General features: G+C 35.7%; 1 protein-coding gene across 1 annotated transcript in view; it reads right to left on the bottom strand.

The window, feature by feature from the left end:
* Positions 1–5,419: 5,419 nt before the first annotated feature.
* Positions 5,420–13,609, bottom strand: part of LOC134527920 (exportin-2) — a 107,837-nt gene continuing 99,647 nt past the window's right edge. The window contains exons 19-20 of the mRNA XM_063360956.1: positions 13,223–13,386; positions 5,420–5,844 (exon numbers count right to left, since the gene is read on the bottom strand). Of these exons, the coding sequence (XP_063217026.1) occupies positions 5,687–5,844; positions 13,223–13,386 (322 nt within the window). The 3' untranslated portion in view covers positions 5,420–5,686. The remainder of the gene's footprint in view (positions 5,845–13,222; positions 13,387–13,609) is intronic.

The following is a 13,609-nucleotide window of genomic DNA, read 5'->3' as shown; positions in this document are numbered from 1 at the left end:
TCTACAAAGAATCTTTAGTTCTTATTATGGTAATTATCTTAAAATATCTATTGGGTTTGTACTGTAGTTATGGTACATCATCCATATTTCTTCGTATGTTGTTGTTCATTTGTCTTTTCTTCATTTACGTTTTACGTGCGCCATAATTTGAGACAGAAAGTTTGAGAAAAAATTTTAACGGACTTTATATCACACATTTAATGGCGTAAATGATAAGACCTCGGGCAATTTAAACGCTTTATACGGAAAAACCTACCATGCGGGACCTCGTAAGTGAGTTTTACTGTATTTTTCCCCCGTAAATAGTAAAAAACCGAATCCTTTGACGAATCCTATATCAGACCCGCCGAATCTTCGAATCCCTAGGATTCGGCGGATTCGGCGGATATTGGATTCGGTCGCCCCATCCCTAATTTAAATCACTCTAGCCATTTTAATTTAGCATGATTTACGTAGTCCAATCGACGGTGCATTACAAAACTGTCGTAACTTCGATGATCTCGTAGTATCCCGTACTCGTAATTATGAGGTTCCACTGTATTAGCATTTATGGCAGAAAAATTCTTATTTAGCATTTTATCGCATTTATCGAGTCATTTCGCATTTTATCGCGGTTATTTCGCATTTGCGAATTTTCCGGGACTCTAATTATGATATGTGGGTAAATTCTGTAACAAGGCATCTTTAAATATCATGAAAACAGGATGCTGGGTAATTAGTGACATAGCAAAAAACTTTCATTGTGGTTGCACCAAAAATGGGTATGATTATTCAGCAGGCATTAGCCTCTTTACGAAGACGACATTGTGAATACAATGAGAATTTCACTCTTTTCCTCTTTTAATTGTTTAAGAAAATGGGACTAAAGAGCTGTATGGCCTTCTGCTGCAATATGTTCATGTTCTTCAAAACATAGATGTTTTCGAACCAGCCAAGAAAGTGTGTGGAGAATAAGTGAAGGTGGGAAATCTGGTCAAAGCTTTCCCAAATGACATTTCTAATGTTGATCATGATTCCTTGAATGCTGAGTATTTTCCTTATTCACTTGTGGATTTATCTGCATTAGACATTTCAGCCTACAGACTCTATTGATGTTTTTTTTGGCACAAAGTGTCCAAATGTGAGAGAAATGGCAAACCACATTTTCAACATACTACAAGTTGGCACGAGCAATGATGATTCCCCTCACAGTAATGCAAGTGTAGAGAGAGCTCAGCCAATTGAAACTCATCAAAACAGCACATCGGTCATCTCTGTAGTCACCAATGCTAAATGCTTTGATGCAAGTACAGTGTTTTGTCGCATAATCGTCACACATTTTATACTAAAATCAAGTTTGAGAAGTAGGGATACGATGTTTATGGGAAAAAAAATCGTTAGGTAAAATTATTCATAAAAATAAAACCCATTCATGGAAAGTACGTTCATTTAAAATGTGAAGTATAAAAAGCATGGTAAACAAGTTAAATTAATAAGTCATGCAACAAAAACCTTTCTTCAACTTTAAATAGAAAAACAAAATCTGTGATCCGAATGCAAACCTGAGCGAATGCGTACCTAACTATTGTCGTAGTACACACCACGAAAGAGTGTGGGCCATCACATGTAGTTAACTTGGCACTCGACAGAGAGCGCATGTTGCGTGCAATCGGCAAGATATCGATATTCGACTATGTGTGCACGCTCTATACGGGAAGCAACATAACCAAACATGAATGATGCCAACTAGCGCTGGCTAAATTTTTGTAAGTGATACACCGCGGCAATGCAAATGAACTGATAAAGGTTATAAGGTTATAACGTTTGAAGAAAACATCTTTAAAAGAAAATTTACACATGAGATAACTTCGCATTTCTCTTACCTAATTGAATAAGTGGCAATGTACGAGTAAAATTTAGATTTATACTTTAAAATACATACAGCGAAACCCCTTATTTACGTTACCGTTATTTACGTTTTCCCGTTATTTGCACTATATTCTTCAGGTCCCGTTTAGTTCCCATTTAGTTAAATACAATACTTTCACGCGAATTACGTCTCAAAAATCGAATCCATCCCGCTATTTACGTCACGTAACAACCATAGTAGGCCTAAAAACATTGTGAAAAACGTAACGTTTATAGTCGGCAATTAACATTTTAAAACGCAAAATATACATGTTTTATAACATGAAAAGTTGCTTTTCTTTCTAAACATATAATAATATAAGCTTAGGCGTGTAAAAGTCTGAGTAATTATAGTAGGAGACAATCTAAAATGTACTAGAGAAAAAAGTAACCTCACGAATGTATACATGTAACGGGAATATTAGGACTTTACGAGGCTGCTTGTAAGTTCTGATACTATATTTATGTCGCAACTTAGCCGAAATAACTTCACAAGATAAAATGAGCGGAGTCAGGGTAACTGTTTTATACGTATTTTATAATTTCGGAAGTATTGTACAGTTGACACATATTTTTTAAACTAACCATTTATTTCTGGGGATCGTAAATTATTAATTATTGGTATGAAACTTAAACATGTCACGGCAGCGAGAAAACTGGTGCGTATACCAATAAACTGGTATTAGAAGTGGACAAAACTGGTACACGGGAGGTGGAGCTTATATTTTTTTCCGCTAAGCTCGTATATATTGGCTGGCTGCTGATGGAACGTCACGAGTCTGGGCGGAGCGTTGAGTTATACTGCACATGCGCAGCTCAGAGAACAGAGAGAGCCAGCCGGCGGCTACGCCGCGCCGTAACAGCTGATTGAGTACAATGACCTTTCTCCGTGCACGGCGCGCTATTGACAGTAAATTTCCAATTTGCGGCCCTTTTTTTTTAATTTTTTTACTGTGGTGCAATGCTGAATGCTGCAGGATGCGACTGTATTTTAATTATTTTTAACGTATTTCTTACTTTTCCCTTTATTTACACTTTCCCGCTTTTTACACTTTTTTACTTAGTCCCCATGAAAAGTGCAAATAAGAGGTTTTGCTGTACAGTAAAACCTTTTTGTTGCGACCCCATTTATTGCGACCACCTCTCTATTACAACCCGATTTCGAGGAACCGTATAAAAATTGCCTAAAATCCGAAGAAAATCGGACAGAAAATAAGTTTTTTGTGGTGAGTAGCGTGTTACTGCGTTTCTCTTGCCGAGTGCCGACTTGTTTTAACTGCCGCAGCGATGTTTATTTTGACAGCTCAAGCAATTATCTTTTCCCGTGGGTTGATATAAAAAGGTCGCTTCTCCCAGGAAGGAAGGCAACAAAAAAAAAAGCTACGCCACTTATTCCCCACGCAGGAAACACACAGGCTGCCGTCTGTCTCCCACGCATTTATCTTTCTTCTAACATTCCACGTCGCGCCTCTCGCGCGAGCAATAACGCAGCGACCACGCATTGGGCTGTTTTATGCTTTGTTTGGTGACAGCAGCTTGATTTTATTCGGTACAGTAGAATCCCGCCGATGCGACCCCCCTCTGATGCGTCCATTCCGTTTATACGACCGTTTTTTGAGAACGTGAAAAATTTGAGCAGAGAAAGTCGACAATTTGAGTAAAATCGGCTGAAAAACAAGTCTGTTACACTTTGTTGGGCGCTATGTGTTCACGTTTATCTTGGCGAGAGCTGTACTGTCAACGCGGCAGTGTCTAGCCAAGCTCGGCGCGTCCACTATCGCACGAAAAGCCGTCTCAGCTGTCATGTTATCTTACCTGCCTGCACGTAAAGCCGCTGTGGTAGCTTCTGCGAGAGCGTAAGAAACTCGTCCGGCCAGCATCCTCCTCCCCTTCCACACCGCGTGTGACAAAAGCCAGGTTGTATAGTCTATTCTCGGTAAAATAAATATTTTTATAGGCTTATACGACTGTCCTTCGCCGTTAATAAATACTTTATAAGTTTAAGTTATTATGATACAATTTGTTTATTAGTCACACAGCAGTTTCTGCTGAAAAATCACTAATACCTCGAATTTTATTGAATAGAAAAAAATAGCAGGGCCTTAAATATATTTATTTTACTGCATAGTTACTTATCCATCTGCATTCCAACGTGTTTTTTTTTAAATTTTTTTTTACGCTGTGAACGGACGTGAAATGATAATTGCTTGAGCTGTCAAAATAAACATCGCTGACGGCAAGGGCGGGAGCGCATCCTGTCGGTCTGTCAGTCAACTGAAAATTTCGGAAAACATCTATTACGACCCCCCCCTCTATTACGACCATATTCCTGGGAACCGTGAGGGGTCGTTTCAGAGAAGTTTGACTGTAGTTTTATATGGAAAAAATACCCACACAAAGCGCTTGGAAACTAATAGCGGGACCAAAAACACCATGCAACGTTTACGCGAGAGGTTTTTTATCCAAATTTTGACGCCCTAAAATATAGGTGCGACATTATGCGCGTGCGACAATTATGCGAAAAAGAGGGTATCTGCTAGGAAAAAAAAAGAGTAAATACAAGCCCACTCATTAAATGAGAAAGAAAGCAAGAAATCTCAAAAGTGATTGAGTTGGTTTGTGAAAGACAGCATTTATTTCAACTAAGTATAGCAATCCACAACCACCATGTATTACTCAGTAACGAAAACATAAACAAACCAGCTTCATGACCACAAACAATTTATTGGGTGGAAATAACTTTATGGATTTTTGTATTGTTTCAAGAGTATGCTTTAAAAATGTGTGTGTGTTTTAATTGGGCTATTTTTAGTTTACCAGTCTTTAAGTAACAAAGGCGAACACATTTTTGATAAGATTCTTGGTTAAAATTTTGGTGTATGGTTATTGTACAGGATTTCAGTTTAAGTTTCTAGGAATTTTTACTGGATATTTTTAGGGCTAAGACCAGGATGTAAGTTAGAAACCAGTGGTAGCACTTATTTTGTGTTTGTGTGTGTTTGTGTGTGTATGTGTGTGTGCGCGTGTGTGTGGTTGTGTATATATAAAAATCAGAGAGAGAGAGAGAGAGAGAGAGAGAGTGTATGTGTATGACATAATGAGCATGACATAATTATGTTCAAACAAATTTTATGTCACTAACTAAGAATAATTCTAAGTGATTTGTGATTGCAGAATCTCTACTTACTCTATGTTGTCATTCCAGATACAAAATAATACTGTATGTGGTTGTACAGCTTCTTAATTAACCAATAGGTTTTAATATTTGAATACACTTTGAAGGACAGTTTATACTGCTGTTATATATGTAAAATGGTAAAATGAGAGATGCTTGTTGAGTAGGTACACAAAATATTTCAAGATTTGTTTTATTTAATTAATCATGTTTTTATTTAAAATTGGTAATCAGAATTTTCGGTAAACCTAACTAAAGAGAATAATATTTTCTATAGTGTACTTATGGACTTTCAAAGTGGAGGTTAGTATTACTGCAAAATAAAAACATTAACACAAATATAATAATACAAATAAGTGTGAAAAAGATTTTTATTTTATATGTGAGTACTTACACTATACATTTTTGAGTAAAAACAAGTAAAAATTTAAGTGAGCTGGTCTTCAGAATTTATAACCAAATTGCAAAAAAAAAAAAACCTAAATTTTTAAATGTAATATCACAAGTAAGCACACAATTTGACTGAATTTTTCCTAAACAAATTTTCCAAGTGGCGTACTGAAACAGGTGACATGTATTCCAGAGGTGGAACACTCTTGTAATAAATACAGCTACGGCGGGAGCTCACGCCAAGGTGACCCCGGCCTGAGCCAGGTACTTGCTGAGGCACTGGTTCTTCTCCGGAGGCAGGCCCGAGCTGAGCGCCGGGACGAACCGGCCCGGGTGCAGCGACGCCAGCTTGCCCAGGCTCTGTGCCAGGTACAGCCTCGCGTCCGACACATCTGCGGCAATCACACAACCGTAGAACGCACCAGCTTCTTGCCATATAACAATCATACGATAGCCTTAGAGAGTTCATTAAATATGGCTACTCTTTTTTCTGTACAATACATCTATGTGTATAATGAGGAGTGTTTTTTTAAAAAAACAATTCTAGTTTTGCTTGATGACATTTTGCACACTTGACATTAAAAATAACAATGATAAATACATATTACTTGTCTACATCATATTTCTGAAAAAAAAAAAAAAACTACCCCCATCCCCCTTTCATAACCCTTTTTTAGTGCCAGGGCTCATTTCAAGTTTAATTCCTGTAGGTTTGGTTTCTTGAATAAAAAATTATTTTAAAAATATTTGGAGATACATAATCTCCTTTAGTCATGTTAAGGGTGAAATTTTAGTATGCAATTAAATGTGCATGCACCATGGAAGGCATAGAGACAATCACTTGGTGTAGCAGGTATTAACATGGAAATACAGTGTTTTATCACATAATCTCGAGTTTAAGAAGTAGGGGTGTGACTTTTATGTGAGAAAAGCATTTTTGTTTAATAAAAATAAACTTTTGCATGGAAAATAGGTATAATTAAAAAGTAAAGTATACAAAAGCAGCATTTTATTTTAAATAATATGACATGCAACAAAAAAAATTCATTGAACTTTAAAAAGAAAAACGAAAACAGTGACCCCGAACATGAGCAGGAACTAACGCTTAACTATTGTTGTGGTACACACTAACCATAAAAGAGTGCAGACTATAAAATGTAGTTTACTTGGCACAGACCGGGCACACACGTGTTGCATGTACTCAAGCGAGCAATCAATATCAATATTCGACTTTGCATGAACTCTATATGGGTATTAACGAAACCAAACATGAATGATGCTAACTAGTGCTGGCTACATTTTTGTATGCGGTACACAGTGGCGACGAAGACAAACAGATAAAGGTATACAGATAAACGTATGAAGAAAACATCTTTTAAATAAAATTTATTCATCAGACAGCTTCACATTTCTGTTAATTAAATAAGTGGTAATATCTGAACTAATAACAGATTTCAACTTTAAAATATATTGTTTTATGCGGGAAAAGAAGTTTATGAGCAATATCTTACATGGAAAAAATAACGTTCATCTTATTGAGAAAATTAAACCGAAACATTTGACTATATTTGATGGGAAATCTTAATGTGCAGGTATATCTTAAACAAGTTTTGAGGTTTACTGTAATTGTAATTACTTTATTTTCCCATTATAACTACCAACTGCCTGACAGCTGCTTTAAAACCAATTGCTATTGCACTGTGCTTTACCCTGTCATGTTTACTACCTATAGAAAGCACTCAGAATCTAACAGTGGGACCAAAAACATTATGTAATTTTTATACGAGAATTTTTTCTCTCTCCAAATTTTGAGGCCCTAAAATAATGGTGCGACTATTATGTGATAAAACAAGGTACCATATTTTTCACATGATTAATTACATATGGCTTGCTCAAGAGTCAAGAGTCAGTACACTGGATAGTTTGTTTACTCTACACAAATATAAAACTGTATATTTATAATAAATTTCTCTTAAAAAATGGTACTTGGCATTCTCCCAAATTTTAAACTTGACCCATGTGGTGATTTTCTGGTAATTGCTCTCCACACTAGTTTTTGTGACCATGTTTCATGATACTGCCATGTCTCTGTGATGCAACCAAGTGACAAGCTTTCAAGATAACTTTAAAATACAAGCCAAACCCAATCAATCCAGTGAATTTTTTAAAATACTCTAAATGAAATCTAAAACTTAATTTGTGCAAGCATATTGCAAAACCATTTATTTTATAAGTAACATAAACTTTTGAATTTTTCATGTGGTGTTAATCTAGAAAGTAGTGACGGGTCCCCCCTCCGGGGGTTTTCGGGTACTCTGTTCTCCACAAATTAACTGGGACCAAGAACCATAAATATAATCCCGGTACAGGTACAGGAAAAGCATAACAGCAACACACCTCCCCCCCCCCCCCCCCCTTCCTTAAACAAGGTGAAATTACAATAGACTTCTGGTAAAATGCCATGGTATAATGCTGGCAATCAATGTACACCCATGTCTTTTAAACTCCACTTTAAGTCCCCTGTGACAAGTGAATGGTTCCTAAATCTTTGAGTATTGCAGGCCAGACCCACAAAGGGCAGTCTCCCCTTCCCCAATGTTCACTTCACTTCTCCAGAACATAGATGAAAAAAATTCTTTGGGCCCGAGATCCCAACACATTTTTTGTCTCTCTTTCACTAGCAGAGAATGATGATCACCTCAACTAAAAGTAGACTTGTGGATATATAACACAGGTTCAGAATACTTTTAAAACTTATCATGAAATTAACAACCAAGATTAAAGTTGACCAATACTCATTAACTGTAGGTATTACCTGCGGTGTTTTGCAGCGTTCCATGTCTTATAACTAGAGACCCAGAAAAATCAACAACTCATGAATTCACAAAAAAAATTGCAAACACTATAAAATAGTGGGAAATGTCTTTTAAGAAAGTTAAATGTGTTTTAAAGTTTTTTTTTATCGGTAAATCACTCGAAAATTTCTTTATATGTTTTTATTAATGAATTTTAGTATCTACTGATGAATATCTACAAATTTTTAGTTATTTTATTTTTTCTTTAATCTTAAAACATATAGGAGCGAATGCACGATAGCAATGGTATGCTGAACCATAGACATGATACATTGTCATATATTATGGTACATTGAATGGAATTATGTCACAAATTATCATATGCTATACCCGAAACTATGGTGGATGATGGCAGATTATTACGGCATCACTGGAGTGGTAGTGGGAGGCAGAGATGATATATTTATCTGAATGAACTCCCCACTCTCTCATTCCTCCAGGGCTCGCTGATCTTTTTTTCATCACTCCCACCAACTTCTCCAATAGGATGTTTTTTCCATCATAAGCCCTTCTGACACACCTGGACACTACAGCCTCAGCACTTTCATCCAGCCAACTACACTTTTCCCAGCCACAGATTTTCACGCCAAACGACTCAAAAGACAACAATATTCTATGGTTGAGTTTTGTAAGACAAAGGGTCATTATTTCAAGGATATAAATACCTACTCGCTTTTATTAAATTAAGTATTAAAATTAGCTTCTCTGAAATTATTTTGTTGTATGTAGAATATAAGTGGGATTAATTTTTTTATACAATTTAGTGTTTATATAAATAAACATGTTACTGGGTTTGTTATGTGTGTCTTTTTACTCAAGAAATAAATTTTTTACTCAAGAATTTTGGTTCTATCACCCTAACATTTTAAGACTTGCTACTCAAGAAAGTTCTGTGTCTTTACTTATAATTCAACTAACATATCATGTATTAATATACACCTATCCCTCACTTAGCACAACTAATTTGTTCCTAAAAATGCTTGTGTTATTGGAAATCGCCTATTCTGAACCATTAGTTTCCATAAATAGCAAGGCTAATTTAATTAATGTGTTCCAAAATTGTGTAGGAAAATATACATTACATAAAATAAATGCATTGAATAACATTCAACTACAATAAAATCACACCATTTATCTTTACATGCCTCTCATCGCACTTTGTATGACAAATAAGACACCGCGTAACGGGAGATATGTGGTTATGTACTTTATCATCAGTCAGCTGGATGACTTGCCTGCCCGGGCGTGACCTTCAACTCACGTCGCGTACCTTTTCAAACCATCCTTTACTGACTACTGATATTACTGTCCGGATTATTACATTTTAATTTTTCAAAAATGAAAGTGCTTACTACATGGTTTGCGCCAATCCTGCCAGGCCAATGATTATTTTTTTCATTGCAACATTCATTTAACAACCTTTTCCACGTGAATCATCTGTTTATTTCTGTTCCGATATCTAATGTCAAATACCTATATTCCTGCTAGTACAACCAACAGCATCAGACTTGTATAAACTTTTGGTAAGAGGCCTTATTTCATACAATTGTGCGCACAGTTGACTTGCTTAAAACTAAAGTGCGACCAACATAAGCGTGGCCATCATGACAATCTGGGAGCCGTAATACTTCTAGTTTTGTCTCAAATACTTGAACATTATGCATTATGAGTGATAAAGCACGTACAGTTACCGGCAGCTGAATGGGCAGACGTTGCTTTTGTTTAAGTGAATTTCCTGCCAATGGCTAGACTGAGTTCACAGCCCGGTTTGTGGCCAGGCGACAACGGTACGGCACGGCGGCATACGCGCAGACGTAAAAACATTTTGTCCTTTACACTCCATAGCCGCAATTTAACTTGCCATAGCTGATGTTTGTACAACAGCCGATAGCGTAGACAAACCTGCGCGCGCATCTCTTCCTCCCTTATTTGGCTAACTGTATCCCACGGCACATCTGTTGTTTACAGAAGTTGAAACATACTTCGTGGCATCGTGCTCGACTATTTTTTTTCGACTGTGGTGATTTTGTGATAACTTAAATTTACAGACGTGCTATTCAAGACTGGGGCAGTAAAATTCACATCGCGCTAACTGAATCCGCACAATCTGAAGACATGCTAGTGAGGGATAAGTGTACTCTTAACAGTTAACTCTGTTAACTTGGGTGTTCCATCCCTTATCCATTATAATACATATGGCTACTGTAGTATTAATTTTTATTATTTATTTCTTATTATTTACTTAATCCCGCGTGAACAAAATTTACATTTTTTTCCATGTAATTTTTATTGGTGTGTCTAAATGAAATACTAACCTAGCATAAGAAAAAAGTTGTTAATATGTATTGCTACATATTTTTGCACCACAGGATGTTCATACAGTGCTACTCCAGCATCTTGTGACACATGAAGCAACTGTGCTAACTAGGGGTTAGGTGACTTTTGTTTGTGGTCTAATAATGGTAAAGTGAGGCACTGATGAATCATGTTAAACAAAAACACCATTTATTAGGGCATACTGTATTTGGTGTGACTTAAACAGAGAACCAATTTTTTAAAACCAGAACCGAACCGAGAACCAATTTTTTAAAACCAGAACCGAACCGAGAACTAGGAAAAAAGTAGAACTGACACATCACTACTAGAAATGTATAAATAATTTTTTTTTTGTAAAAACTGTAATATTATGTGTGTTATTAAAGGCACTTATATCCATGAAATTTTTTTTCTTCAAACATTTAGAACATATTAGGTTTTAATAAGTTACATGAAAAATAATTATAGCATAAACTATTTTTATTCTCTAGCAAAAATAAAAATAAAAACATAAGACTAGTTGAGCTCATCTCGACTATAAATTAATACTACTGAACTGGGCTTGGCTTGACTCAACCAAAAATTTGCAACCTCGTCCACCTCTAGTGAAAAACCATGTTTTGAATTCACAAGCCACAAATGCACATTTGCACTTTGAACATTTAATAGTAAATCAGTTGTAGATTGTTGTCTATTTAGTATTTAACTGATAATTTTAATTTACCAGTTTTAGATTAGGATATTTTTTTACAAATTAATTTAATTTAATTGACAAAAAGTTGAAATGTTCATGCCTCTAATCATGATGTCTATAGTTCCAACAAATTCAGAATGTGATTTTCACCTGAAGAAAACATGACAGATGCTAAATTAATACCACCATCTTTGTGTCAATTGAATGTTTTTTATGGGATACAATGTACTAATTGATGCGTGTGCAAAGTTACACACACATAGAACAACATTTGTGGAATTATAATCTTAATCTACAGTAGAACCCTGTTATAATGAATCTGAAGGGACTAGTTTATATGTTCACTATAGAGGGGAAACTTTATATCTGGGAAAACTTTTATATTGGCAATACATACTCAAAAGCATAATCTTAACTACACATAGGCCTAAGCCAAGAAAAGAACGAATGAAAATACTCAAAGCAACAGTTTTATGAGCAAATGCAGATATTATTTTTAATACACTACACATGTACAAACTTTCTATTAATGGTTCTTCGACATCGGCGTATTTTCCTTTTTTCAGGGGTTTAATACTCTGTGACGTATTCGCAGCTTGAGAAAGAAGATGGTTCAGCTTGTTTAATATTGTATTTAATGTGGATGTTGCAATTCCCAGTTCCTTTGATATTAACACGTGCGGGACAGTGGGGTTGGAGTCTACCTTTTTAATAATGTCCACTTTATCTCGCACAGATAATGCCTTACGTTTTTTAACGCGTTTTTCACCCTTTTTTATGTTCGTATTCCTTATTGAAGCACATTTGCAGCTTAATAACACGAAATTCTTTTTACCGTCAAAAGTAAATAAACGAAAAATAACGAGTCTGGCGCATCAAAGATCACTACATATCATTTAGTATCGCAGTTGCTAAAGCTGGAACGAAAATTTCTTACTTTCTATGGAAAAATTTAGCCCACAGAGTTCTATCTAGTGGTAGTCTTAAAAACCTTACTCGATCAAAATGTCCGAAACGTGAACGATAAAAATGAGACGTAAAAATATTGAATTTGCTGCTATAATGTACATACGTATTTGTGTGGCTGTAATTTATGTTTAATTTTGATAACTTATTAAATGTACACGCGTTCGCCCATTCTTTAACTATGCAGGGAAAACTATTTTTTATTTTCACCAAACTGAGCACCATTTCTGGCTACACGTAGCCTACCGAGGCCACTCGATTACGACTTGTTTATATTATGAACAGTGGACAATAGAGTAGCATATTGGGGAGAAAAACGTTAATGTGATCCAGAATAGACGTTTTGTGAAAATACTTGTAATTATATGAAAATATTTGAGATAAATGTGCATTATGTCGGCAAAATTTGTTCGTGGTACACGGGAAAACGTATCAACATTGACAAAAGTTGTGCGCTATATCCAATAAATTAATACATAACCTCTCATCATTTTGCCGGGACCGAGACGGAAATTCACTATAAACGGGAATTCATTATAGGCGGGTTCACTATAAACGGGTTCTACTGTATCTGTACATTCCATTCAAAACAAAGAGTTAATTGACAACTCCTTCAGCGAGTATTCAGACCATGACAACTGAATATTATTATCAAATTAGCAAAAAATCACTCATGCTTGACAAGCTAGCATGATGCTACATGAATGTGTATTTTTTATTCTTAATGTCACAATATTCAGCTGTCAAAAGTCTAAATATTTGCTAAAGCACATGTCAGAAAAATGATACCTTATCTTGAACATAGTGTACAGACTCTTATACAAGCTATAAAAAAATGTTCCAGTTAGGTTTTGGATAAAATTTAATTACTAAATTGACAACAAACTATTTTAAAAAAATCACTTCATACATTTGAGAATACGTTTTGAGAATGCTTACGTGGCACGGGATCATGTTCTTTCTTGGTAGCGTAGACAAGTTGCGAGTACACTGGTTGGTAACCACCATCGGTTTCATCCGACTGATTCACCAGGTCTTCCAAGATAGGGGAGTGGCATTCTGGGAGCTCGAAAAACTCCAGTAATGCACTTAACAGGGGCATCCTAAAAACAAACATGAAAATATCACATCAGCATTTAAGTAAAGACATAAAGATGGAAAATAAAATTATACAGTTCAGGGATATTACAAGACTACTGACTCACAGTATGGCTCTAAATGATCAATTTAACAGCAAACAAACTTAAACATGATGCAACAACATAATCCTAAGTCAAAAATCACTTTTATTTAAAGTAATAAGACACAAAGTCATTCACAGATAAA

Source organism: Bacillus rossius, chromosome 1 (genome assembly GCF_032445375.1).
Source record: "Bacillus rossius redtenbacheri isolate Brsri chromosome 1, Brsri_v3, whole genome shotgun sequence".
Classification (NCBI taxonomy): domain Eukaryota; kingdom Metazoa; phylum Arthropoda; class Insecta; order Phasmatodea; family Bacillidae; genus Bacillus; species Bacillus rossius.
This window is presented reverse-complemented; position numbering and strand designations above follow the sequence as displayed.